General features: G+C 44.5%; 1 protein-coding gene across 1 annotated transcript in view; it reads right to left on the minus strand.

Moving 5' to 3' along the window:
• LOC135222582 (uncharacterized) overlaps nt 1-24,641 on the minus strand; it is a 384,420-nt gene that overhangs the window by 321,591 nt on the left and 38,188 nt on the right. Inside the window, exon 2 of the mRNA XM_064260656.1 lies at nt 14,428-14,623. Within this exon, the coding sequence (XP_064116726.1) occupies nt 14,428-14,622 (195 nt within the window). The 5' untranslated portion in view covers nt 14,623. The remainder of the gene's footprint in view (nt 1-14,427; nt 14,624-24,641) is intronic.

A 24,641-nucleotide genomic window follows, 5' to 3' on the forward strand; every position in this document is an offset into this window, starting at 1 on the left:
GGAGGTGGCCTAGGCCAGCCCGAACCGTCTCGAAAAGCATGAATATCAATAACATCCTAACAAAACACGGGGGAGAAGGAAGGAATATGATGGAGAAGAGAAAGAAGAGTCCTGGAGAAGCTGGATCGGACCAACCGAGAAGGAGGGGCGACCTCAGCAACTCATAGCAGCTGGCCTATGCTGATACGTAAAAACGTAGGGCGGTGACCAGGGTAGCTCAGGACAAAAGAGAAAGGACCTGAGTCCTTTAGTGAGCCTATCATAGAGACCTGACAACTAAAAGAACATGCATGCATGAACTCTGAGCTGAAGGAAATGACGTAGGCTACGAGCTTAGAGTGAACTCTTAAACAACCCCCGTGTGAAAAATTACATAATTGACACGTCAATAATGCATCATCAGTAGAATAATAATAATGTACTGCTAAAAAAAAAAATAGAGCACAAACGGTATAGAAGACCGAGTGTAGCACGAAACAATGGAACACGTGGGAACGAGCCGTGCAAGGCGGCTCGGGAACAAAGCTGTCTGGGACGCTGTCCATAAATAACCTAAATAAAATGGTTAAACGGGCCCCTGGCAGACTTTAAATGTTATAAAACATTATTAGCAGTACTTAACATGGATGCAGATGAATCTTGATGTTGCATGATGAAGGAAAAGAAATTCCAGAGCAAACACAACACAGAGCAAGAAAAATATGTGCGGTCTGGAATGTGCTAACGAAAGGAATGACATCAGAGGCGCTAGCGAGGAGTGGGCCTTAGGTCGGCTCCTCTCTAGTAGAGGGATTTTGAAGGAGGATGAATCTAAATGGCAAAGGACCTCTAGTAGTGGTTTCACTCGCCCCAGAAACCATACCGACACCTTTAAATAAGGTGAGCGAGCCAGAATATTCTGGCATTTCCGTATTAGCTTTTTTCTCTGGTATGTTAGCAATAATTTACCTTAGAAATGTGTGCTAAAGGGACATTTCATGTAGCGACACGGGCTGAGCCCAGAAATGAAACTTACTGTTATCAGTAAAGTTATCTACATCCCTTCGGGAGTCTTGATTGTTTATGCAATTCAAGATATTGCTGAAGTGATCACCCCACATATTTGTGATAACCTTGTCACCGACTGCTTCTCCTACTCTCTGTGATAGCTTTTTAATTTTGGGATTTAGGGATTGAATGACTTTCCAAAGACGAGGATAGTCACCGGATTCTAAATTTCTAGACATTGTATTGGCTCTTGGTTGCTTTTCATTTAATCTGCAGTACTTGAGAGCAAGTCTAAACTGTGCTCTTGCCTGTCTCATTAGCAATGCAGTGTCCTTCCTTCTTGCTACCATTTTGCCTCCACAGCAAAAACATTTCTCATGAATATGAATACAGATCTTTAACCATTCCAGCTAGGTACGTATATTATAAAATTACCTTGACGAAATCTAAAGGTAGCCCTGCCCGAAGCAGGCATAGTGGAGATTATATTCAAATAGAATTCATTCAGATCTCTCATGTGGTAGTCATTTTTACATTTTGTGTTAGTACAAAGTAAGGTGTCTGCCAGTTGAACTATTGACCGCAACCTGGTTTCCGTGGTCACCCTAAAGTACTTGGTTTTCTGATGATTTTTAAAATCCCAGTTTACAGCTGGTGGGTGGTCAGTTAGGGGGATCACAGTAGGGAGGGATGGGGTACTGAATAACACTTGTAAAAGGATGTGATTGTAGCCTGTTGCAAGATCATAGTGAATATTGAAGGTCATAATAGAATCATGAAGTTGTGAGGATGTGATGCAATGGTCCAGCCAGGAGGTTGTAATTGTGTCCGCTCTATTTTTTGCATATGAATAGGAGGAGGGAGGAAGGAGCATTACATTGCTAATTTGGAGAGCATGACTTTAACAGAAGTGAATAAGTTCATTATAAAATTGTTTTGTGGGGTACGAATTAAGGTCCCCAATTATACAAATATGATCAGCAGGAGAATCATGAATAATACTGTGTAACTCACCTAGGACCATACAGTATCAATCGAAATCATTATTTTCCGAGGGCATATAAACATTAATTTTTAGGATTTTAGAGTCCCCTACTGTCACTTGAAGCCCCAGCAATCTGCCTCTCCTGTAGGTCTTCACAATTACCATGTTGTCTAACAATTTGACACAGGAAAGAAAGGCCCCCTTTTGGGTGACCGGCTCCGATTTGCTCTGTAACTTGCATTGATGTGGCCAGAGGAGCATTTCTTGTAATGCAATGATGCTTTTGAAGTTTTTACAGAACATGTTTAAGAGAGGAATGTTTAGCTTGAGACCAAAAATATTCCAAGAGATTATATCTAATGAATCCGTGGCTACTCACAGAGTTGGGAGATGAAAGTGCCAATCTTTTGGGTGGATGGGGAGGTTAGCCAGGGGGAGTGGGCAGTCACTCTCTGTGGGACGTTGGCTGGCACTTGCAGTGGAAGTGACCCTGCTTGGGGTGTCAGTAAGTTCCGGGGGGAGGGGGGGTCCTGGATTAGGTTATATTCTGTGACTTTTATATTAGGACCGAAATTCTTGCCCTAAAGAACATTGAGGTATTGAAATAGGCAGGTAATCCTGTAAGCCACTTTATGTTTAATTTTGCAATGGAGTTCATGGAAGATGAGGGGGTCGGAGCCTGTGAGAAACTTGACTCCAAAGAGAATCAAAGTAAGTCAAGGTTGGGGCATGGCGATATCTACTTCTCTTAGGTTTATTATATGTTATTAAGTTTTAATACCACATTGATTTTCACGAATTCAGTTTTCCTGTGAACAATCCACTGCCATGCCAAAAGTTGTAGGGAGGTTTGTTTGTTTCGCCATATAACAAATATAAATTTCATCCAGGATGAGGTCCCTCTCACCAGAGAGGTCCAACTGGGGGAGGAGCAATACTGTTACCCACAGTTGTAACTGCCCTGGGTCCTATACCTTCAATGCCTTAAGGCTTAAGGGTTGTCAGTCCATCGAGATTGGACCCAGCACTGGCTTGACATAAAATTTCCCCTCACTTGACCACGTCAGGTACTCAAGTTTTATGAATGGAGAAGCATGCTGTCCAATTCCACCCTCCATCAAGTTAACCCTTAAACGCCGAAGTGGTAAAATAAAAATTGTCTCCCGTGTGCCGGAGGTGTTTCGGAGTGAGCGCGGAAGCGGAAAAAATATATATTTTTTTAAATCACAGCGCGCTTACTTTTCAAGATTAAAAGTTCATTTTTGGCTCCTTTTTTTTCATTGGCTGAAGTTTAGTATGCAACCATCAGAAATGAAAAAAATTATCATTATCATATATAAATAATGCGATATATGATAGCGCAAAAACGAAATTTCATATATAATTGTATTCAAATCACGCTGTGCGCAAAACGGTTAAGGGTAACAAGTTACTTTTTTTTTTTTTTGTAATGTACACTCATTTGCCATCATTTTGGTATATAACACATTGTAAAACAATAAAAGCAACACAGAGAAAATATTATCACAAAATAATGCATGAATTCATAACGCGCGGACGTAAACAAATATTTTTTTCAAAAATTCACCATAAATCTAGATATTGTCCTAGAGACTTCCAATTTATTTCAAAATGAAGACAAATGATTGAATATTACTATACTGTAAGAGTATTAGCTTACAATTGCAGTTTTTGACCATATCTGACAAGTTAAATTTGACCGAATGTCGAATTTTTTTTATATGCAATTATTTTGGAAATTAGAAAAGCTACAACCTTCAAATATTTTTTGTTTTATTCTACATGAAATTGCGCACATTTTCATATATAAAACTCTATGAAATGCCTAATATGAAACGGAGCAAATATTCCGAGAACGGGACGTACGCATTTTGGAGATTTGTGGCGGAGAATCCGCGCGCGGAGGGAAGGAAAGTTTTTTTTTTTAATTCACCATAAATCTAAATATTTTCCTAGAGACTTCGAATTTGTTTCAAGATGAAGATAAATGACTGAATATTACTAGACTGTAAGAGTTTTAGCTTACAATTGCGTTTTTCGACCATTTCGGTAGAGTCAAAGTAGACCGAATGTGGTTTTTTTCTACTGATCGTGATTTATATGCAAATATTTTGAAAATGAGAAAAGCTACAACCTTCAATTATTTTTGGTTGTATTCTACATGAAATTGCGCACATTTTCATATATAAAACTTTATGTAACGGCTAATTTAAAATGGTGCAAACATTACCACAATCGCACGTATGATTTTTTCGGAAGTGTTACCACGCGGACGTAAAGAAAATGTGATTTTTTTTCATAAATTCACAATAAATCGAAATTTTGTGCTAGAGACTTCCAATTTGTTGCAAAATGAATGTAAATGATTCAATATTACTAGAATATAAGCGTTTTAGCTTACAATTGCATTTTTCGACCATTTCGGTAGAGTCAAAGTTGACCGAAGGTTAAAAATTTGTCACTTATAATTTTTTATATGAAAATATTTCAAAATTGATAAAAGCTACAACCATGGGTTGTTTTTAGTTGTATTGTGCATGAAATTGCGCACATTTCCATATATAAAACTGTATGTAACGGCTAATTTTAAAATGGTGCAAACATTACCACAATCGCATGTATGATTTTTTTCGGAAGAGTTACCGCGCGGACGTAAGGAAAAAGCTTTTTCATAAATTCACCATAAATCGAAATATTGTGCTAGAGACTTCCAATTTGTTGCAAAATGAAGGTAAATGATTGAATATTACTAAAATATAAGAGTTTTAGCTTACAATAGCGTTTTTCGACCATTTCGATAGAGTCAAATTTGACTGAAGGTTGAAATTTTGGCACTTATTATTTATATGAAAATATCTCAAAACTGATAAAAGCTACAATCATGAGTATTTTTTTGTTGTATTCTACGTAAAAATGCGCACATTTTCATATATAATACTCCATGTAACGGCTAATTTAAAATGGTACAAAAATTATGTCAAAGTGACGAAATAATTTCCGAGATGTGTCACAGATACTTTTTAGTGCAGCAAAAAAGAAATTCGCGCTTGCGCGCCTGCGTAACGATTGTAAACAAAACAACACCTTGATCCGTGAACTCCCAGCATCCCCCAAGGCGTGTGATTCAAGAGTTTTCGGCTGGTAGGCCTAAAAGTATTTTTCCGCGAATTTTTAAAAAAACTTTTGTATGTCGACATAAAATATGATATTGTTAAACTACAATAAAGTTTTGTACATACTTACCTGGCAGATATATACTTAGCTATAGTCTCCGACATTCCCGACAGAATTTCAAATCTCGCGGCACAATGCGACAGGTAGGTCAGGTGGTCTACCTTACCCGCCGCTGGGTGGCGGGTGTATGAACCAATCTACCTCTCCAGCCAGATTTTCTCTTCCACCTGTCTCCTGAGGGGAGGCTGGGTGGGCCATTAGACGTATATATCTGCCAGGTAAGTATGTACAAAACTTTATTGTAGTTTAACAATATCATTTTTGTACATGAACTTCCCTGCCAGATATATACTTAGCTGATTGGCACCCTTTGGTGTTGTAGGATACAAATAACCTTGGTTCTTACCTGTTCAGGCAGAAGACTTCATTGATACTGTCTCTGAGTCTGCATTGCCTGGAGAGCTACAGCTAGGACGTGACCTGATGCTGAAAGACTCTCGGATCTACCACTGGGATATCTGATCCCTTTGTGTGGTAGAATCCAAGTCGGATCCTGTTAAAGAGAACTCGTCCGTTAGTTTAACAGGTCCTAACCACTACCATTGCAAGGAGCCACACTCATCAGACCACCTAACCAGACAACTAAAGGTTAGTATTACGACCTAAAGAGATGCCTTCCTACATCCTCTTTAAGGCAACCCACAAAAACAAACACAAGACATAAAGGAAAAAATATAAACTACTAAAAAGGATGAGTTCCAGCTCCCTGCCCCAGCACCGAATCCGCCAATACGTACGGGCCCAAGGCGAAGCATTTTTCGTAAGTGATTCTCACATCACGTAAGTAGTGGTTCGCGAAAACTGACTGACATCTCCAGAAAGTTGTCTCCATCAGGTTCCGCACGGACATATTCTTGTTGTAAGCAAGAGAAGTTGCTATGGCTCTTACTTCGTGGGCTTTCACTTTAAGAAGCCTAAGATGTTCTTCCCTGCAAGAACTGTGTGCTTCTTTGATGAGACTTCTTAAGAAGAAGGACAATGCGTTCTTCGACAAGGGACGAGTAGGGTCTTTTACTGAACACCACAGGACCTCTCGATTGGCTTTCAGTTGCTCTTTTCTTCTAAGGTAGTATTTTACCATTCTCACTGGGCAAAGAGTTCTCTCGGGTTCTTCTCCTACCAACGAAGATAACCTACGAATCTCGAAGTTCCTGGGCCATGGATTTGATGGGTTTTCATTCTTCGCAAGAAACCCAGGAAGGAAAGAGCAAATGAGAGAGTCCTCCTTAAAACCCACATTACCATCAATCGCTTGAAGCTCACTCACCCTTTTGGCGGAAGCTAGAGCCATCAAAAACAGAGTCTTCCTAGTAAGGTCTCTGAATGAGGCTGAATTAGGGCGTTCAAATCTAGAGGACCCAAGGAATTGAAGGACCACATCCAAATTCCAGCTAGGCGTCTTAGGAGACTGTATTTTCACTGTATCAAAAGACCTAATAAGGTCATGCAGGTCCTTATCCTTCGATAAATTGAGGCCTCTGTGTCTAAAGACATTCGCCAACACGCTGCGATAACCTTTATCGTTGAAACGACTAGACCACATTCTTGTCTTAGGAATAAAAAGAAGTCTGCAATCTGGGTCACAGAGGTACTGGAAGAGGAAACGTTATTTCTCTTGCACCATCTTCTGAAGACATCCCACTTCGACTGGTACACTCGTAAGGTGGAAGACCTCCTAGCTCTAGCGATTGCCTTAGCAGCTGATGACGAAAAGCCTTTCGCTCTGACCAGTTTCTGGACAGTCTGAAGCCAGTCAGACTGAGAGCGGGGAGGTTTTTGTGGTACCTGTCGAAGTGGGGCTGTCTGAGTAGATCGCTCCTTAGAGGAAGCGATCTTGGAAGATCCACCAGCCATTCCAGCACCTCTGTGAACCATTCTTGTGCTGGCCAAAAGGGAGCTATCAATGTCATCCTCGTGGAATCTGACTCTGCGAACTTTTTTAAAGTCAACCCCAGAATCTTGAAGGGGGGAAACGCGTATACGTCGAGTCCTTTCCTATCGAGTAGAAGAGCGTCTATCCCTATTGCCCCTGGATCCGAGATGGGCGAGCAATAAAGATCCAGTCTTTTGTTCTTTGAAGTTGCAAACAGGTCTAAGTGAGGCCTGCCCCACAACTTCCAAAGGCTCTGGCAAACATCTTGGTGCAGAGTCCACTCTGTGGGAAGGACCTGATCTTTCCTGCTGAGGAGATCTGCCCTTACATTCCTCTCTCCCTGTACGAATCTGGTGAGAAGTTTGATCCCCCTTTCTTCTGCCCACAGAAGAAGATCTCTTGCTGTTTCGTACAGAGAAAAGGAATGCGTCCCCCCCTGTTTCCTGATGTATGCCAGAGCCGTGGTGTTGTCCGAGTTTATCTGCACAACTGCTCCTGTCACATCGGACTCGAACTCTTTCAGAGCAAGCCACACGGCTATTAGTTCCTTCCTGTTGATGTGCTAGGAAAACTGGTCCCCCATCCAGGTTCCTGACACCTCGCTGGTTCCCAGAGTCGCCCCCCAACCTGTTTCCGACGCATCGGAGAACAACACCAGATTGGGGTTTTGGGATTGAAGAGACAGTCCCTGCGAGAACTTGTTGGGATCCGCCCACCATGTTAAATCCTTCTTGATTTGATGTGAAATGGACAGGGAGAACGTCAAATCCTGAGAAGGACGACTCCAATTCCGATGAAGAAAGAATTGGAGTGGTCTCAGGTGCAACCTTCCTAGGGAAACAAATTGCTCCAGTGAGGAGAGCGTCCCCAGCAGACTCATCCACTCCCTCACTGTGCATACTTCTTTCCCTAAGAAGGTTGTTACTTTCTCGAGTCCCCGGGCTATCCTCTCCTGCGACGGAAAAGCCCGAAAACTCAGAGAGTTCATCTGGATCCCCAGATAAACACACTCTTGAGCAGGAATCAAACTTGACTTCTGTAGATTGACCAGGAGTCCTAAGGAATACGTCAAATCCAGGGTTTTCTTCAAGTCCTTCAGACAACGATCTCTGGAATTAGCCCTTATAAGCCAATCGTCGAGGTAGAGCGATATACTCACCCCTTCTAGATGAAGCCATTGTGCTACATTTCTCATGATGGCCGTAAAGACTTGGGGGGCCGTCGAGAGGCCAAAGCACAGGGCCCTGAATTGGAAAAATCTCCCCCCATCATGAATCTGAGAAACTTCCTCGAGGAAGGATGGATTGGTACGTGGAAGTAAGCGTCCTGTAAGTCCAAGGACACCATCCAGTCCCCTGGACGGAGTGCTGCTAACACCGAAGCAGTGGTCTCCATCGTGAACTTCTTCTTTTCGACGAAGAAGTTCAGGGCGCTTACGTCCAACACCGGTCTCCATCCCCCTGAGGATTTCGGAACTAGGAAAAGGCGGTTGTAAAAGACTGCAGAATGATGATCTGCCACTAGTTCAATCGCCTCCTTTTCCAGCATCTGATCTACTGCTAGTTGGAGGGCCTGATTCATGATGGGGTCCCTGTATCTGGCCGTCAACTCCCTCGGGGTAGTCGTCAAGGGAGGCCTCGAAGAGAACGGGATGAGGTAGCCCTTCCTCACTATTGAAAGGGTCCAGGAATCTGTGCCTTTCTAGGCCCAGACTTCTGCAAACTGTAAAAGCCTGGCGCCTACAGTTGTCTGAAGGACTTGAGTCTTACTTAGGAGGTTTGACTGACTTCGCAAAAGTCCTATCTCTTCTATTTGGTTTACGACCTCTGAACGAAGAGGATCTAGAAGTAGAAGCCCCTCGAAAGGGTTCCTGAGAGGTCGGCTTCGCTTTCTTTGTCTTAGTCGGGAAGGAAGGACGAGGCTTCCTTGAAGACTGTGCTAGAAGGTCCTGCGTAGCTTTGGCAGAGAGAGCCTTCGATATGTCTTGAATAAGATGTTTAGGAAACAGCTGCGCAGAGAGAGGAGCAAACAGTAAAGACGATCTCTGCGCATGTGAGACAGACTTAGTTAAAAAGGAGCAAAATACTGATCTTTTCTTCAAGACCCCTGCCCCAAACAGTGAAGCGATTTCACTGGCTCCATCCCTCACCGATTTATCCATACAGGATAAAAAACAATTCAAATCCTCCGGAGAAAAAGGGTCTGGTCCTTGAGTTTTCTTAGCTAGGACTCCAAGGGACCAATCGAGAAAGTCGAACACTTCCAACACTCTAAAAATGCCCTTTAGAATGTGATCCATTTCATTCATAGCCCACATAGTTTTGGCCGAGTTCAGAGCTGATCTTCTAGTGGCATCTACCAGGGCCGAAAAATCTGCGTCAGCTGAGGACGAAAGGCCCAGTCCCAAGGGCTCTCCTGTCTCATACCAAAATCCGGTTCGTCCGGAAAGCTTCGACGGAGGGAAGGCAAACATAGTTTTCCCCGCTTCCTCTTTGGTTCCCATCCATGAACCGAAACTCTTGAGCGCTTTTTTCATAGATAGAGTCGGTTTCATTCTCACACACGAAGACCCTTTTGTTGCCTTTGCCGTGGAGAACAACGAGTGTGGAGAAGGAGGAGCAGTAGGGCTCAGAGACTCCCCGAACTCCTGAAGGAGAAGCTCTGTGAGCTTCTTGTACGAAGAAACTGCTGCCGATGTATTAGTTTCTTCCTCAGAGCCTTCCTGGTCTTCTTGAAGAGGAGAACGAGGAGGATCCTTATGAGGATCCTTAGATGAATTCCTTGCTGGGGTACAGTGCGATGTTGGAGACAAACGTCTTGAATGAGGAGAAGAGTCCAAAGAAGAGCGGCGTACAGGAGAGCGACGAGTCGAAACCGAAGGACGCTTGTCCGAAAATTCTTGTCTCATCACGCATTCCTTCCTAGAAGAAGACGGAATCTTAACAGCAAGAGAGGAAGGACTCCCGTCCCTAGAAAGAGGAGCTTACGAGAGGGAGAGCGCCTACTATAATCCTGGCGCCGATCGTGAGGAGAGCGGCTACTAGGAGCCGAGCGCCTATCAGTCACAGGGCGCTTGGGGGAATCCTGGTGCCTACGAAGCGGAGAAACGTTGCTAAGAGTAGAGCGCCTGTCAGTATCAGGGTGCTTGGAGGCTCTTGATGCCTACGAAGCGGAGAGCGGCTGCTATGCTCCAAGCGCTTAAACGGAACAGGGCGTTCGACAAGATCTTGGTCCTTACCAAGGGGAGAACGTCTGTAAGGCTCCGAGCGCCTAACCGAGGAAGGGCGCTTGAGGCGTTCTTGACTTCTAGCAAGAGGGGACCGGTCAGGAGTAGGGAGCCTCGAGAACGAAGAGCGCCTACTAGGAGAACGAAGCAGTCGAGGTTCAAGGCGCCTTTCTCCAGGAGAACAGCTACTAAGATAAGGACGCCTACCAGGCGCAGGGCTCCTACTAGACTCTTGATGTCTTAAAGGCGAGGAGCTAACTCCATGTGAAGAGCGCCTACTACGTAGTCACGGGTTCCGAAGTACGATAACAGTAGTCGGAAGGAGAAGCGCGCCTACTCTCAGAAGGGCATTCCCTAGGCTCTCGGAGAAGACGAGGAGAGGAACGACGAGACGGAGACGACGAAATAAGCCTTCCTTGACCTGAGCGACTCTCTCCTCTTGAACGAACTCTAGAGGAAGGAGAAACAGACGGGGCAGAGCATCTACCGAAGGCAGGAATCCGATCTGGGGAAATACCTTCGTAATCCATTGAGCGCCTATCTGACGATTGGTGCCTCGACACCTCAGAGAGAGAGCCAGAGGAGTGGTGCCACTCTCGTGAAATCAGAGCGATCCTTCGACGAAAAGCGCCTCGATCTCTTAATAGGGAGAGAAACATCCTTCCTTCTACGGGATCTCGATGCTAAGGAGTCCGCCGAGGCCGAGATCTGAGCTTGTAGGCCCGCCAGCACTCGAGTCGGTGAGTCAACAGGATCTTCTTCCGAAGCAAGCTCAGAGCGAGGAGTGGGAGAAAAAGGGCGATCAGAAAAGTCTTCAGAAAAGTCTTCTGGGCTGGACACTAAAGTACTGAAGGGAGCCTCCGAAGCCCTCTTCAACGGGCGTGAAGCCTCCTTAGAGTTCCAACCACGCTTCGGCGAAGGAGAAGAAGACGACGAGAAACACTGGCGAAGTATCTCCTTCTTACGATTCAAGGCAGCCTGGGAGCGAACTTCAGGATATGCCGAGGGGACGCCTGACCGGTGGGGGCTCTCCCTAGCCATCCTGCGGCTTTCGACTTTCCTCCTCCACTGGAACTGGGAGTCTGGAAGAGGTCTAGGCCTGGAGGCACTAAGGAGCCGGTCAGACGCACCCTCCACATCACTGGGGACACTGCACTTATCATCACTGACACTCTTACCTTGATCAGTTCGAAGAGTCTTGTCTTCCTTAGAACGCAAGGAAGCCTTTGAGGCCGCCGCCTCCGAAGACGAATCTACAGCTTCGGCGCGGGGAGCAGGGGGTGAGACCTGGGAGGAAGGTTCTAAAACTACATTAATATTAGTTTCGTTCTCACTCACTCTCGACCTACTCGAACTCCTGGAAGAAGCCTTATGCACCCTATCTCTTTCAAGTTTCCTAATATAAGAAGAAAGAGCCTTATATTCATCTTCGTTCAAAACCTCACATTCTTGACACGGGTTACTAAACGAACATTCATTCCCCCTACATTTAACACAGATAGTGTGAGGGTCAACCGCAGCTTTCGGTAACCTCACCTTACATCCATCAGTCAAACATACTCTAAACAAAACCGGAGTTTTGGGAACAGAATCAAGATCAGACATTCTACAAGAAAATCCAGCGCAAAGTCAATAACGGTCCACAATAAGCATAAGCCAAAATAGAGTGAATACGTCACCAAAAAAGTCCAAATTAATCTTCAGGCAAGCGAGAATCAAAGAATTTATCGGAAGGAAACGACAACAGTTGTTATCGTTTCAAGCGAGAGAAAATCTGGCTGGAGAGGTAGATTGGTTCATACACCCGCCACCCAGCGGCGGGTAAGGTAGACCACCTGACCTACCTGTCGCGTGTGCCGCGAGATTTGAAATTCTGTCGGGAACGTCAGAGACTATAGCTAAGTATATATCTGGCAGGGAAGTTCATGTACAAAAACGTCCAATCGGCACCCGAGAGACAAAAAATGTCTACGTAAAATACGTCCAGTCAGCGTTTAAGGGTTAAAAGAGCAGTGAATTCAGTGATCCAATACAATGCCATGGTTGTCAATGAAAGTGGATAAAGGTAAGGGAAAAATTCATAGGAGGAGGAGTAAAGGAGTTAAAAGGTCCCAATGTTCAGTTTGAATCCACAGCTGAAAGAGTAAGCATAAAACAGCATACTCTCCCTCCCATGGATCACTAAGTATCATCAAGAGGTTGGGATCAAGGGGGATGCAAAATAAAAATCTCTCCATGGCAACCTCGTAGGTTTATCAAATTCATGAGATCAAGTCCGATGAAGGGTACACCATTGGTTTCCTGAGATCACTGCACTTACAAAAATAGCCCAGTAATCTCCTGGAGGTGCCTCAAAAACCTGACCTGCATGGGTTCTGTAAAAGGACCTTAGGTCCTTCACAATCCCTCACATAATGAGAAGGATCCTCCCCCAAAGAGGAGGCAATGAACCCACCTGCCCAAACCAGTGACCACTCTGGAGATTATAGCCAAGAACAACTGAACCTGCTCGTGCCAATTTTAGAGCCACATGCCCAAGTTGACCGCAGAAAGAATGAGCACAACTCAAGCCATAGTAAACAGACCCTGATACTTCCCTGTTACTGGTCAAAACTGAACTAGTGGAAGGTTTAGGGGAATGGCCACAAATGCTATCAAGCAAGCCACATATCAGAGGAGCCTGATAACCTATGCTCTGGGTGGAAGCAAAATCATATGCATGACAGTTTCCACAGTACTAAGAAGCACTGTGCTATAGTGATGCATCACACGTGAAACCCTTATCCCTACAAACAGGTCCTGGAGAATGTGAATGCAGAGGATAGTGCCAACTCTCCCTCAAACTCCAAAGTATAAACAGCAAGATGAGAGTTTTAAGTAATCCTCCTCTCCTAAGGAGAGCAGAAGGATAGAAGGTTAAGAGCATAATCAAGGACACCAGTGTTAATCCTACTTATGGCCGGTGAGTCACATCCATTCACACAGACTTCTTACTCTTCTTTTATGAGAGGCTTTACAAAATTTCTTCCTAAAAGAAGATAGGGAGGAAGAAGAAGTAAATATGGGCTTCCATCTCTTCACCTTACTTTGGCTCTAATCTCATTCCTCTCTCCAGTAATGGCTGAGTTTGTGGCTGAAGCAAGCAGGCAGAAGGCAAAGATCTGGAATACCAACTATGATGATACGGAAAGGTCAACAGGAAAAGTAACAGGACCATCATAACTGGGCTCTTTGGCCAAAGCTCTGAGGTTCAGGAATGCAACAACAGGATCGACATTACTAAACTCCTTAGCCAAAGCTGAATGGTCCAGGAACACAAAGAATGATGGGTCAACTAGCATACACAGGGTAACCTACAATGTACTTTACCATCATGCCCAGGGCTGCTCACAAAGGAGGAGCAGGTGATGGACAAGCATGGGTCTCACAAAAGGAGAGAGGTGCACTTAACACAGAGCCATTGCTGTCATACCCATAAGCATACACCAATGCAGGCTGAGCCAGGAAAGAACAAGTATGAAGGACAGAGGACTCAGTTCCTCATTATTCCCACATCTCTTCCAAAACAAAGGAGACCAGCCAATACTCCTAGCAGGAAGAATTAAGATTACAGACCCTACCTCTGCAAAAGGAACAGAAAAATGAGGATCCATGATGAAGAGGACATGAAGTGAACACACACATACATACAAACTCATGTTCTATACATCTTATGCTGTTCAATAAAAAATTTCCCTTTTCTTGAAGAGAATCTAACCCTAACACAAAAACCAAAGCACTCAATTCATCAAAAAATAATGGTAAAAAGAAAAGTGCAGGGTTTCTGACAAGTGGGTAAGCAGTACCCTGTCACCCGCCCAACCACCTTGTAACAAAGCTCTAACAACTGCTTCCATTTCGTGCCACAAAGTTTCCTAAATAAAAGGTGATGTGTTTACACTCATAGGAACAAGAAGGTATTACTGAGGATAAACTAGATAATTTGGCTATAAAAAAAAACTTTCTAGCAGTATAACTTATAATTATTAAGGTTTTAAAGTATCCTGTTTAAAATTAGTTGGATCTACTAATGAGATTTTCTCCTGCAACAAAGATTATTACCTGGCTTGTGAAGTAGCCGAAAGCAAATGCAGAAAGTATCCATCCTTGAAGGTAGAGACTCCACTTGTATTCAATGGTCATTGGAACTATTGCCAGTGGCATCAATACTCGATCAATTGCATTTATGAAATTTGCACTGGAACACAAAAATACAATCTTTGATTTGTAACCAAATGAGCGCCACTGAAGTTTCATCCTGAAAAGTAAAAATCTTGTAAGGTTTTTTTATATAAATATCTTATGAAGCAAGGAACATTATGCATATACCAACAAGAATCAAGGCAAGTGCAACAGCCAAAAAAGGCATTTTCTGGGCCTAACCTGTGTCGCTCCGTGAAATATTCCTATAGCACTCATATCTAAGGTATAAATATTGCTAAATATACAAGAGAAAAAGCTACATTGGATTATACCAGAATAAACCTGGTTCGCTCACCCCTATATAGGGTGTCGGTATAAAACTGGGGCGAGTGAAACCACTACCAGAGGTCCCCTCCCATTTATTCTCTTCCTTTGTCAATTTCCCCTGTTCCAAAGAAGAGCCGCACCAAAGCCATCTACTGCCCGCTACTGCTACAACTAGCGCCTCGATCGTCATTCCCTTTTATAGCACTATGTGTTGCACACGTGTTTTAGTTGGAAGCCTTATTTTGGATTTATTTAGGATGTCTGAGCGTCAGGAATCTTCTGGATCTAAGTTAAGTACTGCAATAGTCTATATAAGATCATTATGGTAGCGATGTTGATCATAAATATATGTTAGGCTTTGTTTATATGTCAGGAGCCTGCGCATGCGCCGCTCCCGAGTCAGCCATTTCATGCATCGCTACCCGTGACTTTTATTTATGACGACTTTCAATTGGTCATACATACTAATTGTAGTCGCGTGGATATTATTTTTAGCAGTTACTCCAAAACTTACGAGTTTTTTATAGATTCTGACGTTTTGTGATTTCTTGGCGTGAGAGTTGTTATAGCCTACCTAATCAGACCTTATATGTCGGATGAGGTTCGTAGCTTCTCCCTTCCCTTGGTCGCCTACGAGGAGGACTCCTCCTTTACGGGACCAGGCAAGGATCTCATTTTATTGGGGGGTTTTAGGCCTAATTAGGCCTGCATTTCTGTCCTTGAGCCACCCTGGCCTACCGGTCCAGATCGTGATAAAAATTTACGTTTTTGGAAGGTTAGGCTAGCTGCTCAGAGCCTCCCTGGCCGACCTGACCAGATCGTTCCGATTTTGCGAAGGTTAGGCTAGCCGCTCATTAGATCAGTATACGCACCTATTCCCCCCCTCCACCTCATCCCTTTAAACCCTCTCATGCCAGAGCTGTTATATGGTGTTTTTATCATATGGAATATCGTATTACGTATTGCATTTTATTGGTGGACAGTCGGCCTATAAACCGGCTGTTCCAGTGATCAGTTGGATCCACTTCTTACCGGGAGGTGTCCCACCTGGCCGGTTGTAGTTAACAACTGATCACGAGTGAGCCACTCCTCGAGACGGCCTCCCTCCCCCATCCCACTCGCTGGGTGCTCAGCTCGCTAGCGCTACCTCAGGTAGCCAACTGAGCCCCTTCCCCTCTTGTGGGGGAAGGTGGGGGGTTCAGTCGGAGGAGTGGTACTCCTCACCTTAGGTAGTAAGTGGGGGGTACGGGGCTGCCCACCCAGACGAGCCCTGGTTGACCACCCAGCTCGTCAGGACGGTATACACTGCGTACTACCTCAGTATCGCCTTTCCTATCCCCAAGCCTTACTCCAGCGTCTATCCTCCCGCCCCAGCGGGTCCGGGATCTGACTAGAACTCGTTCTGTATGCATATAACAAACATGATTTCTTATGGTTAGTATCAGGCCTAGGTTTTACCTATTTTCCCTGATTCGATCCCTCAACCGGACCCGGGGATAGTGGAAGATAGTATGGAAGTGGGACGGGACCTGGAAGTGAGTGTAGATACAGTGCTCCGGCACAATAAAATAATTTATTTATTTTACTTATTTAGTTTTAAGTTATTATGCGTTTGGCTGGCTTACTACGCTGGGTATTTCTACCCTGCCGGGTACCCTAAGACCAAAAAGCACGATTTTTCTCTCCCTAGTTTCTCCCCCATTTTATCGTTGTACCTCTGTGTCCCATTCCGGTGACAACAGACATGAGCTAAGAAAGGTGTTCCTAGTGCAAACTAAGAAAACCTCTCTGGTGCCGGCGGATTCAGGTCAAGGTTAACGTTTTTCCCTGTTCTGTTGGCACCAAGCCTACATTATAGAGGAGAACGCAAAACAGGGCCAGAAAGCTAACGGAAGAGGATAAAATGATTGTTTTTTATATTTTGCATGCCGCCGGAATCGTTACAGCGTTCTGAAGTAGTAAAGCATGCTCCGCCGGAGTCATCTACGGCGGGTCTACATGTAGCGATATTCCGGTATCAATGATTAGTTTAGTGCATGCTCCGCCGGATATATCTCTGGCGGGTCTATACAGTGATACTCATGTATCAAATTTTTAATCTACAGATGGTGCGCTGTCAAGAGACAGCTTGTACTGCAATCTTGAAGCAACCATGCGGACACGAGGTGTGCCGCACTCATGCAGGCTGTGCGGTCCAAGTTGACGATCTGGTGGTTTGGCACCCAGATGGGTGTGAGTTCTGCTACAACTTGGTGCTAGAGTTCACTACCGACACGGTAGGTACCAGCTCATGGAAAGAGATATTGGAAAATTCTGCAGACATTTTTGAGATAGTCATAAATTAACTTAGGGTTAGAATTTTAAAAGTAAATATCTCTTCCAGAACCTGCAGGCCATCAAGGACTCAGCTCTCGCTACCCTCAAGATCTGGGTAGGAGGTTTTGGGCGCAACGCCAAGGGCAAGAAGCCCTACATGCTCTCTGAGGAGTTGTGCTCCCTCATCTACACCAATCATAGATGTCGGCAGCCGTATCGGCGGATCTGGCGGCCCCGATCATCGCCAGGATCCAAGAAGAGACTCAAGCCATACTGGCAGAAGACCTGGAGGATTTGGTAGTCGGAGAGGTTGCAGCGATCAACCTGGACCTCGAACCCATGATAATCAACACCCAGGATGAAGGTAAGGGAGTAAGTGAGGCAGTTGGTACACGGGCTAAAGCACTTTCCTTTAGCCCATCTCATTCCCCTTCTTCTTTTCAGGGATTTACCAAGAGGCCTACGACTTCTGGGTGCAAGTCGGGGTCGGTAATCCCTAAAGTTAAAGCCAAGTTAGACACCCGTAGGGCTATTGCTAAGCCCCTCCCTAAGCTTTCCAAACCAAAGTCCCTTAGGGAAAGCCGTTCCAGTTCGTCATCAGCCCCCAAACTGATGGCGGACGTGGCAAAGGCTGCCACTCCTAGGCAGGGATCGAGGACGAGACTGGCTAAACCTAGACCTCAAGACTCAGGTTTTGACCAGGCCGCTTTTCCAGCATGCTGATGCTAGAGATGGGGAACCTGGTTCAATCCAAGTTCCAGGAGATATCAGCCCAGCTGGTTTCGAGTCTGGAGACATCAGGCCAGTCGATCCAGTCTTTGGCACAAAGAATGGAGAACCAGGAGACACTGATGCAGGGAGTCCTCCAGTCTGGACATCCACAGCAGCCTCTGGCTGTACCGGACGCCTCAAAACTGCCAAGCTTCAAGAATAACAACCCTTGGCGGCTAGCTGCCCATGCCCCATTTTCGTAGGGCATGCTGACAATAGAGGGGTGTGGAACCTGGCCAGTAGAAGATTTTGAGTTCTACCCGCCGGGTCTCTTACCGAAGGAGACGGTCATCTTCCCCAGATACCAGGCTCAATCAGCATGGGTTCGAAAACACTAAGTTGACTCGCCACAAGAGTCCCTTCACCATGTTTGTGGTCCCTGATGACACTCCCATTCCGTGTACATCTAAAATAGTAGAACTGACACTCCAGGCAGCAGCAGAGGACAAACCCATGCCTCAAATCAGAGAGACGGATTTGCCATCCGTGCTCCTCCCGGGAGGAACAGAGAGTTGGTTGGATGCCCCGGCAACTTTTTCAGTAGGAAAATTGAGCCAGGATTGTGCGGCAACACTCTTTAGCGAGCGCTTGCCCAGACTCTCAGAAGCGCTGGTTAAAGCAGAGTATGAAGCCAAATGTCGCTTGTGCAGGTCTATCAATTCCGGAAATGACGACCCTGGTTTACACTGATGAATCTTTATTCAAGATTCTGACGAAGTCATTACTTCACACCTTATAGTGTGACGTATATGACTTCGCTGTAGCCGAAGAGAAACTGCAGGAAGCACGTCTTGGAGAAACTGCAAAGGAGAAACTGCACGTCTTGGAAGCACGTCTTGGAGAAACTGCGAAGGAGAAACTGCAGGAAGCACGTCTTGGCTGATGCCTCTATTCGTCATGAGCCAAACAGACTCATCAAGGCTCCAATCTGGGGGGCTAACCTGTTTCCTGAGACGTTGGTAAACGAAGTCTTGAGTGAAGCAGCCAGGGTTAACCAGAGCTTGCGAGTTCGTTGGGGCCTGTTTCCCAAGAGAAGATTTGATTCTTCTGGAGCCCAGCCCAGGGTAAAGAAGAAGGCAAGGAGGTTCCAGCCTTTCCAAACTAACCAACCTCAGACAATGGTCCAGGCGGTTCCAGTAGGCCAGCTGAACCAACCGTCCACTTCGAAAGCTCAGCCTCAACAACAGTACATGCTGCTGCAGAGCCAACCCTCTCAGCAGCCTCAAAGCTCGGCCAATTTTACCCCTTCTACGGCCTTTAATGCCTCTTATGAGAACCAGGGGGTCTTTCATGGGTATAACCGATTTGCAAGAGGTAGCCAAGCCAGAGGAGCTTTCCGCAGAGCTGGCGGAAGAGCATCCGGCAGAGGAAGAGCCTTCAGAGGAAGCCGGGGTAGCCGACCCTCAGCGCAGTGAGACTCCTCAGGTAGGAGGGAGGCTGTGCCTATTCAAGAACCGCTGGAAATTCAGCAGTTGGGCACACAGCAAGTAGCAAAAGGACTGGGATGGAGTTGGAAGAAAGGGCCTCCTCCATCAACCAATTTTTGTCAATATCCTACAGCGGATCTAATAAATTATGCCCAAGACCTTCTTCAAAAGAGGGTAGTTACAAAGACCAAGTACTTAAAATTTCAAGGACGCTTGTTCAGCGTTCCAAAGAAAGACTCAAACAAGCAAAGAATAATATTAGACTTGTCTCATCTGAACTCATACATTCAATGTGACGTTCCTCATGCTAACCGTTTCGCAGATACGGACCTTACTTCCCCGTGGGGCCGTCACCACCTCTATAGATCTTACAGATGCCTACTATCATGTTCCGGTAGCAAGGCACTTCTGCCCCTTCCTAGGCTTCAGATTAGTCAAACAGGCTTACACCTTCAAAGTAATGCCGTTCGGGCTCAACATAGCGCCCAGAATATTTACAAAGTTAGCAGAAACAGTAGTACAAGAACTGAGAGCTCAGGGGATAATGCTAGTAGCCTACCTAGACGACTGGCTTATCTGGGCCAAAAACGACAAAGAATGTCTCATAGCAACCCGGAAAGTACTCAAATTTCTGGAATACTACCTAGGTTTCCAGATAAACTACAAGAAATCCCGACTCACTCCGGCACCACGGTTTCAGTGGTTGGGAATACAATGGGATCTCAATTCACACAAACTTTCAATCCCACCGGTGAAACAAAGGGAAATAGCAAGCGCTACGAGGCACTTCCTCAGAAGCAAACAAACGTCCCGGAGGAACCAAGAAAGAGTCTTAGGCTCGCTCCAATTCGCCTCAGTAACAGATGTTCTGCTAAAAGCCAAACTCAAAGACATAAGCCGGGTTTGGCGCACCAGAGCGAACAGGAAATTACGAGACAAAATTTCCCACATCCCTTCAATACTACGAAAGAGACTCCGCCCATGGACAGAAGTCAAGAACCTGGTAAAATCAATACCATTACAGTTCCCTCCACCAAGCTTAGTGGTCCACACGGACGCCTCACTAAGTGGTTGGGGAGGATACTCCCAATACAAAAAGGTTCAAGGCACTTGGTCAATAACACTCGCCAGCTTCATATCAATGTTTTAGAAGCCATGGCAGTATTTCTAACCCTGAGGAAACTCTCTCCGGCAAAGAGGATCCACATCAGGTTAGTCTTAGACAGCGCAGTAATAGTCCACTGCATAAACAGAGGAGGTTCCAAAACAAGCCACATAAACCACGTCATGATAGCAATCTTTTCATTGGCAGCAAAGAACAAATGGCATCTGTCAGCAACTCACCTGGCAGGAGTAAGGAACATAGTGGCAGATGCACTGTCAAGGACAACTCCGCTAGAGTCGGAATGGTCCTTAGACAACAAATCATTCAAATGGATCAGTCAGCAGTGCCCAGGTCTTCAGGTGGACTTGTTTGCCACAGAATCCAACCACAAGTTACAAGACTATGTGGTTCCCAATCTGGACCCCATGGCCCAGGCCACGGACGCCATGTCCATAGATTGGAACAATTGGAGGAAGATTTACCTATTTCCTCCAATAAATCTACTAATGAAAGTCCTGGACAAACTCAGATCCCTCAAAGGACGAATAGCGTTGGTAGCTCCCAACTGGCCCAAGAGCAATTGGTACCCTTTACTGAGGGAATTGGGACTCTGTCCCAAACGGATCCCCAACCCGAGGCTAACACAACTAGTACAAACGAGGACTGTGTACGCTTCCTCATGGATTCAGAATGCCCTAACTTTATGGACTTCATGAAATTTGCGGCGCAAAAAGATGTCAACATGGATCCTATTAACACCCGGTTTCTAGAATCAGACAAACAAGAATCTACGCTTAGACAGTATGATTCTGGGGTAAAGAAACTAGCCTCTTTCTTGAAAGACTCAAAGGTAAAGACAATGAATACGAATCTGGCTGTTACTGTCTTTAGGACCCTGTTTGAGAAGGGCCTAGCAGCTAGTACTATTACCCCAACTAAATCTGCCTTAAGGAAAATTTTCCAGTTTGGGTTTAGCAGATTCATATTTTTCATCGATTCCGAGGGCTTGCGCTAGATTAAGACCAGCAGACAGACCTCATACAGTCTCCTGGTTTCTAAATGACGTACTTAAACTAGCTTCAGACACCGACAATGAATCGTGTCCTTATACAACCCTTCTTAGGAAGACGTTATTCCTTGTAAGCCTAGCTTCAGGAGCCAGAATATCAGAATTGTCGGCTCTTTCTAGAGAACCAAATCATATTGAATTCCTTCCATCTGGAGAATTTCCGATCTGTTATTACCAGATCGGAAATTCTTGGCCAAAAACGAAGATCCTCAGAGCAGATGGTCTCCATGGAAGATTGTTCCACTTCCACAAGATCTATCCCTTTGTCCAGTCAAAACATTGAGATCATTTTTGGACAGAACTTCCAATAAAACTTCAGGTCCTTTATTCATTAGAGAGAATGGTGGAACAATCTCCTCAAAAGCAATTAGACAACAAATTCTGTATTTTATTAAACAGGCTAACCCGGAATCAGTTCCCCATGTACATGATGTCCTAGCTGTAGCTACCTCAATTAATTACTTCCACCATATGAACTTTGATGACCTTAGAAAGTATACGGGATGGAAGTCACCAAAAGTATTTAAACGACACTACCTTAAATCCTTAGAGGCCCTTAAATATTCAGCAGTGGCAGCAGGGAACATTGTTTCCCCTGACACAGCCTAGTCATGTTAAAATATCTAGTCTTAATAGATCTGCCTTCTCTTAGCTCTTTCTCTCCTACCTGCCTCGCTTATAGCCCTTAGCCTTCACCTCGGTATTTTGTCTTGGATTGTACATTTGAACCATTCTAGTACTATGTATATTTATTTATTATTTCCATACGGAAAATATTTTATATTACTTGGTGTAGTAATATCTTACATTTGGGTGTAGTAATCACCCTGTTCTTACTGTAAATTGGTTTTGGTATTTGTATATACTTCATAGTATAAAGACCTAGATTTAAGATAATTGTTAAAACTTTATTGTAAGATGTAAATAACTTCATTAAAAAAGGTTGAATTACTTTAAGAATCTAATTGCTCCCTTCCAGTAGCTTTGTAGGTTTTATATCCAAGCTTGTGCGTTCTATCCTCTGTTACTATTTCACGGAACGACACAGGTTAGGCCCAGAAAAGGGATTTTGACAAAGGAAAAATCTATTTCTGGGCAGTGACCTGTGTTGCCCAGTGAACCCACCCCTGATGTCCTCACCCTGTAGGCCCAAGCTTGGGTGCTATTTTCAGGAATGACGATCGAGGCGCTAGTTGTAGCAGTATTAGGCAGTAGATGGCTTTGGTGCGGCTCCTCTTTGGAACGGGGGAAATTGACAAAGGAAGAGAATAAATGGCAGGGGACCTCTGGTAGTGGTTTCACTTGCCCCAGTTTTATTCCGACACCCTATATAGGGGTGAGCAAACCAGGTTTATTCTGGTATAATCCAATGTAGCTTTTTGTCTTGTATATTTAGCAATATTTATACCTTAGAAATGAGTGCTATAGGAATATTTCACTGGGCGACACAGGTCACTGCCCAGAAATAGATTTTTCCTTTGTCAAAATCCCTTATTTAATGGGGGTTGCCACATGTAATTAATGAGCAAGGCTGGGCTATCTCAGGTAAAGGGACTATGGCCTTACCCCACAGCTATAATTAATTCACGGCACCCATGCATCTGGTATCCAGCCCTGTCCCTTACGACGCTCCTGATTGGCTAGTGATCAGCCAGTCACAGTGCTGGAAACTCACCAGTAATCCCACAACCATCACCAAAGTAAACATCTCCACTTTGACCTCTCCTGACGAACATGCCTTTCAAAAGTTGTAATTTTCATTACACCTCAGTTTTACCCGAAGAAAAGTAGTGGAAGGAGAGGGAGTAGTGGAAGAAAAGGAATCAGATTCAGATCACGAGGGAGGAAGAAAAGGATTCAGATTCAAATCTCCATAAAGATGATTCAGATCACAAGGAGGAGAGGAAGAAGAACAGATTCAGAATAAGAGAGAGGGAGGCTTCTCTCTTTTCCTCTTTCTCTCTATTTTTCTCTTTTTCTCTATCAATTTCTCATTTATATTTCTATTTTTCTCTCTTTTCTACTGCTGGGAGAGAATGGCGAGTTTCCAGGCCTGTGACTGGCTGATCACCAGCAAAGCAGGAGCATCGTACGGGACAGGTTGCTCTGAATTAATTATAGTAAATCACTTATCTACCATCACATAAAGGTTACATGAAATTCTTGAAATATGGTACAATAGTTTCTATTACAGTCAACACCCTGTATTCACAGTCTCAAAATTCACAGACTCACCCATTCGCAGATTTTTCTTTGAGCCATATCTACCCATTATTCTCGGAAAATTCGCCTATTCACAGATTTTTCTGACAATAAATATTCACTAATTAGTGTATTTTGCTGTTATTTTCGTGACTAAATAAGGGATTTCTGGGTCGACCTGTGTTCGCCGGTGAAAAGGATTCTGCTATTCACTTTTCTAATATATAAATAGGTTCTAAATATACCAGAGAAAAAAGCTAGCATGGTATGCTGAGGTTATTACCCTCGCGCGAGCACCCTAAGGGTGTCGGGTATAAAGTACAAGGCGAGTGGAAGCCACTATTCACAGGTCTCCTGCCAATTAGAGGTTTCCTCTCCAAAATCCCTCTCATGGGGAGAGCTGTCGCAACGGCTACTACTTCCCCCCTCGCTACTACTGCTACTACCCGACCCGAGCGCCATCTGCAATCCTGAATTTTTAGACATTTTGGCTTGGATTGGTGAACATTAATTAGAAGGGCTGGGTTCACTGGGCGACACAGGCCCTTGCCCAGAAAATGCCCATCCAAGCCTACTAGATACCAAGTAATTTTATAAGGAGTTAATGAAACCTGGGGTTCATTTTAGCTTAAATTTACTCACTTACTATTTACAACAGATCCATTTAAACTTAAATGTACTTACTTACTACTTATGCTAAGACTTAAACTATGACTTAGAATTAGTAACAACCTAAAGATATCATATAATTGACAGGGTATCCTGTAAGGTAATATCACATTTCCAGAATATGTACAGCCCGGTCTATAAAACAATCCGGAACCAAATATTTTATGTACAAGATTTGGTGGCAGGATGATGCCCAGGCCCTCTCAACCCAGAGGAGAGACGTATGGTGGGGAGTATAAGCGAGGCA

The sequence above is a fragment of the Macrobrachium nipponense genome, chromosome 8, assembly GCF_015104395.2.
Source record: "Macrobrachium nipponense isolate FS-2020 chromosome 8, ASM1510439v2, whole genome shotgun sequence".
In the NCBI taxonomy this organism is placed as follows: domain Eukaryota; kingdom Metazoa; phylum Arthropoda; class Malacostraca; order Decapoda; family Palaemonidae; genus Macrobrachium; species Macrobrachium nipponense.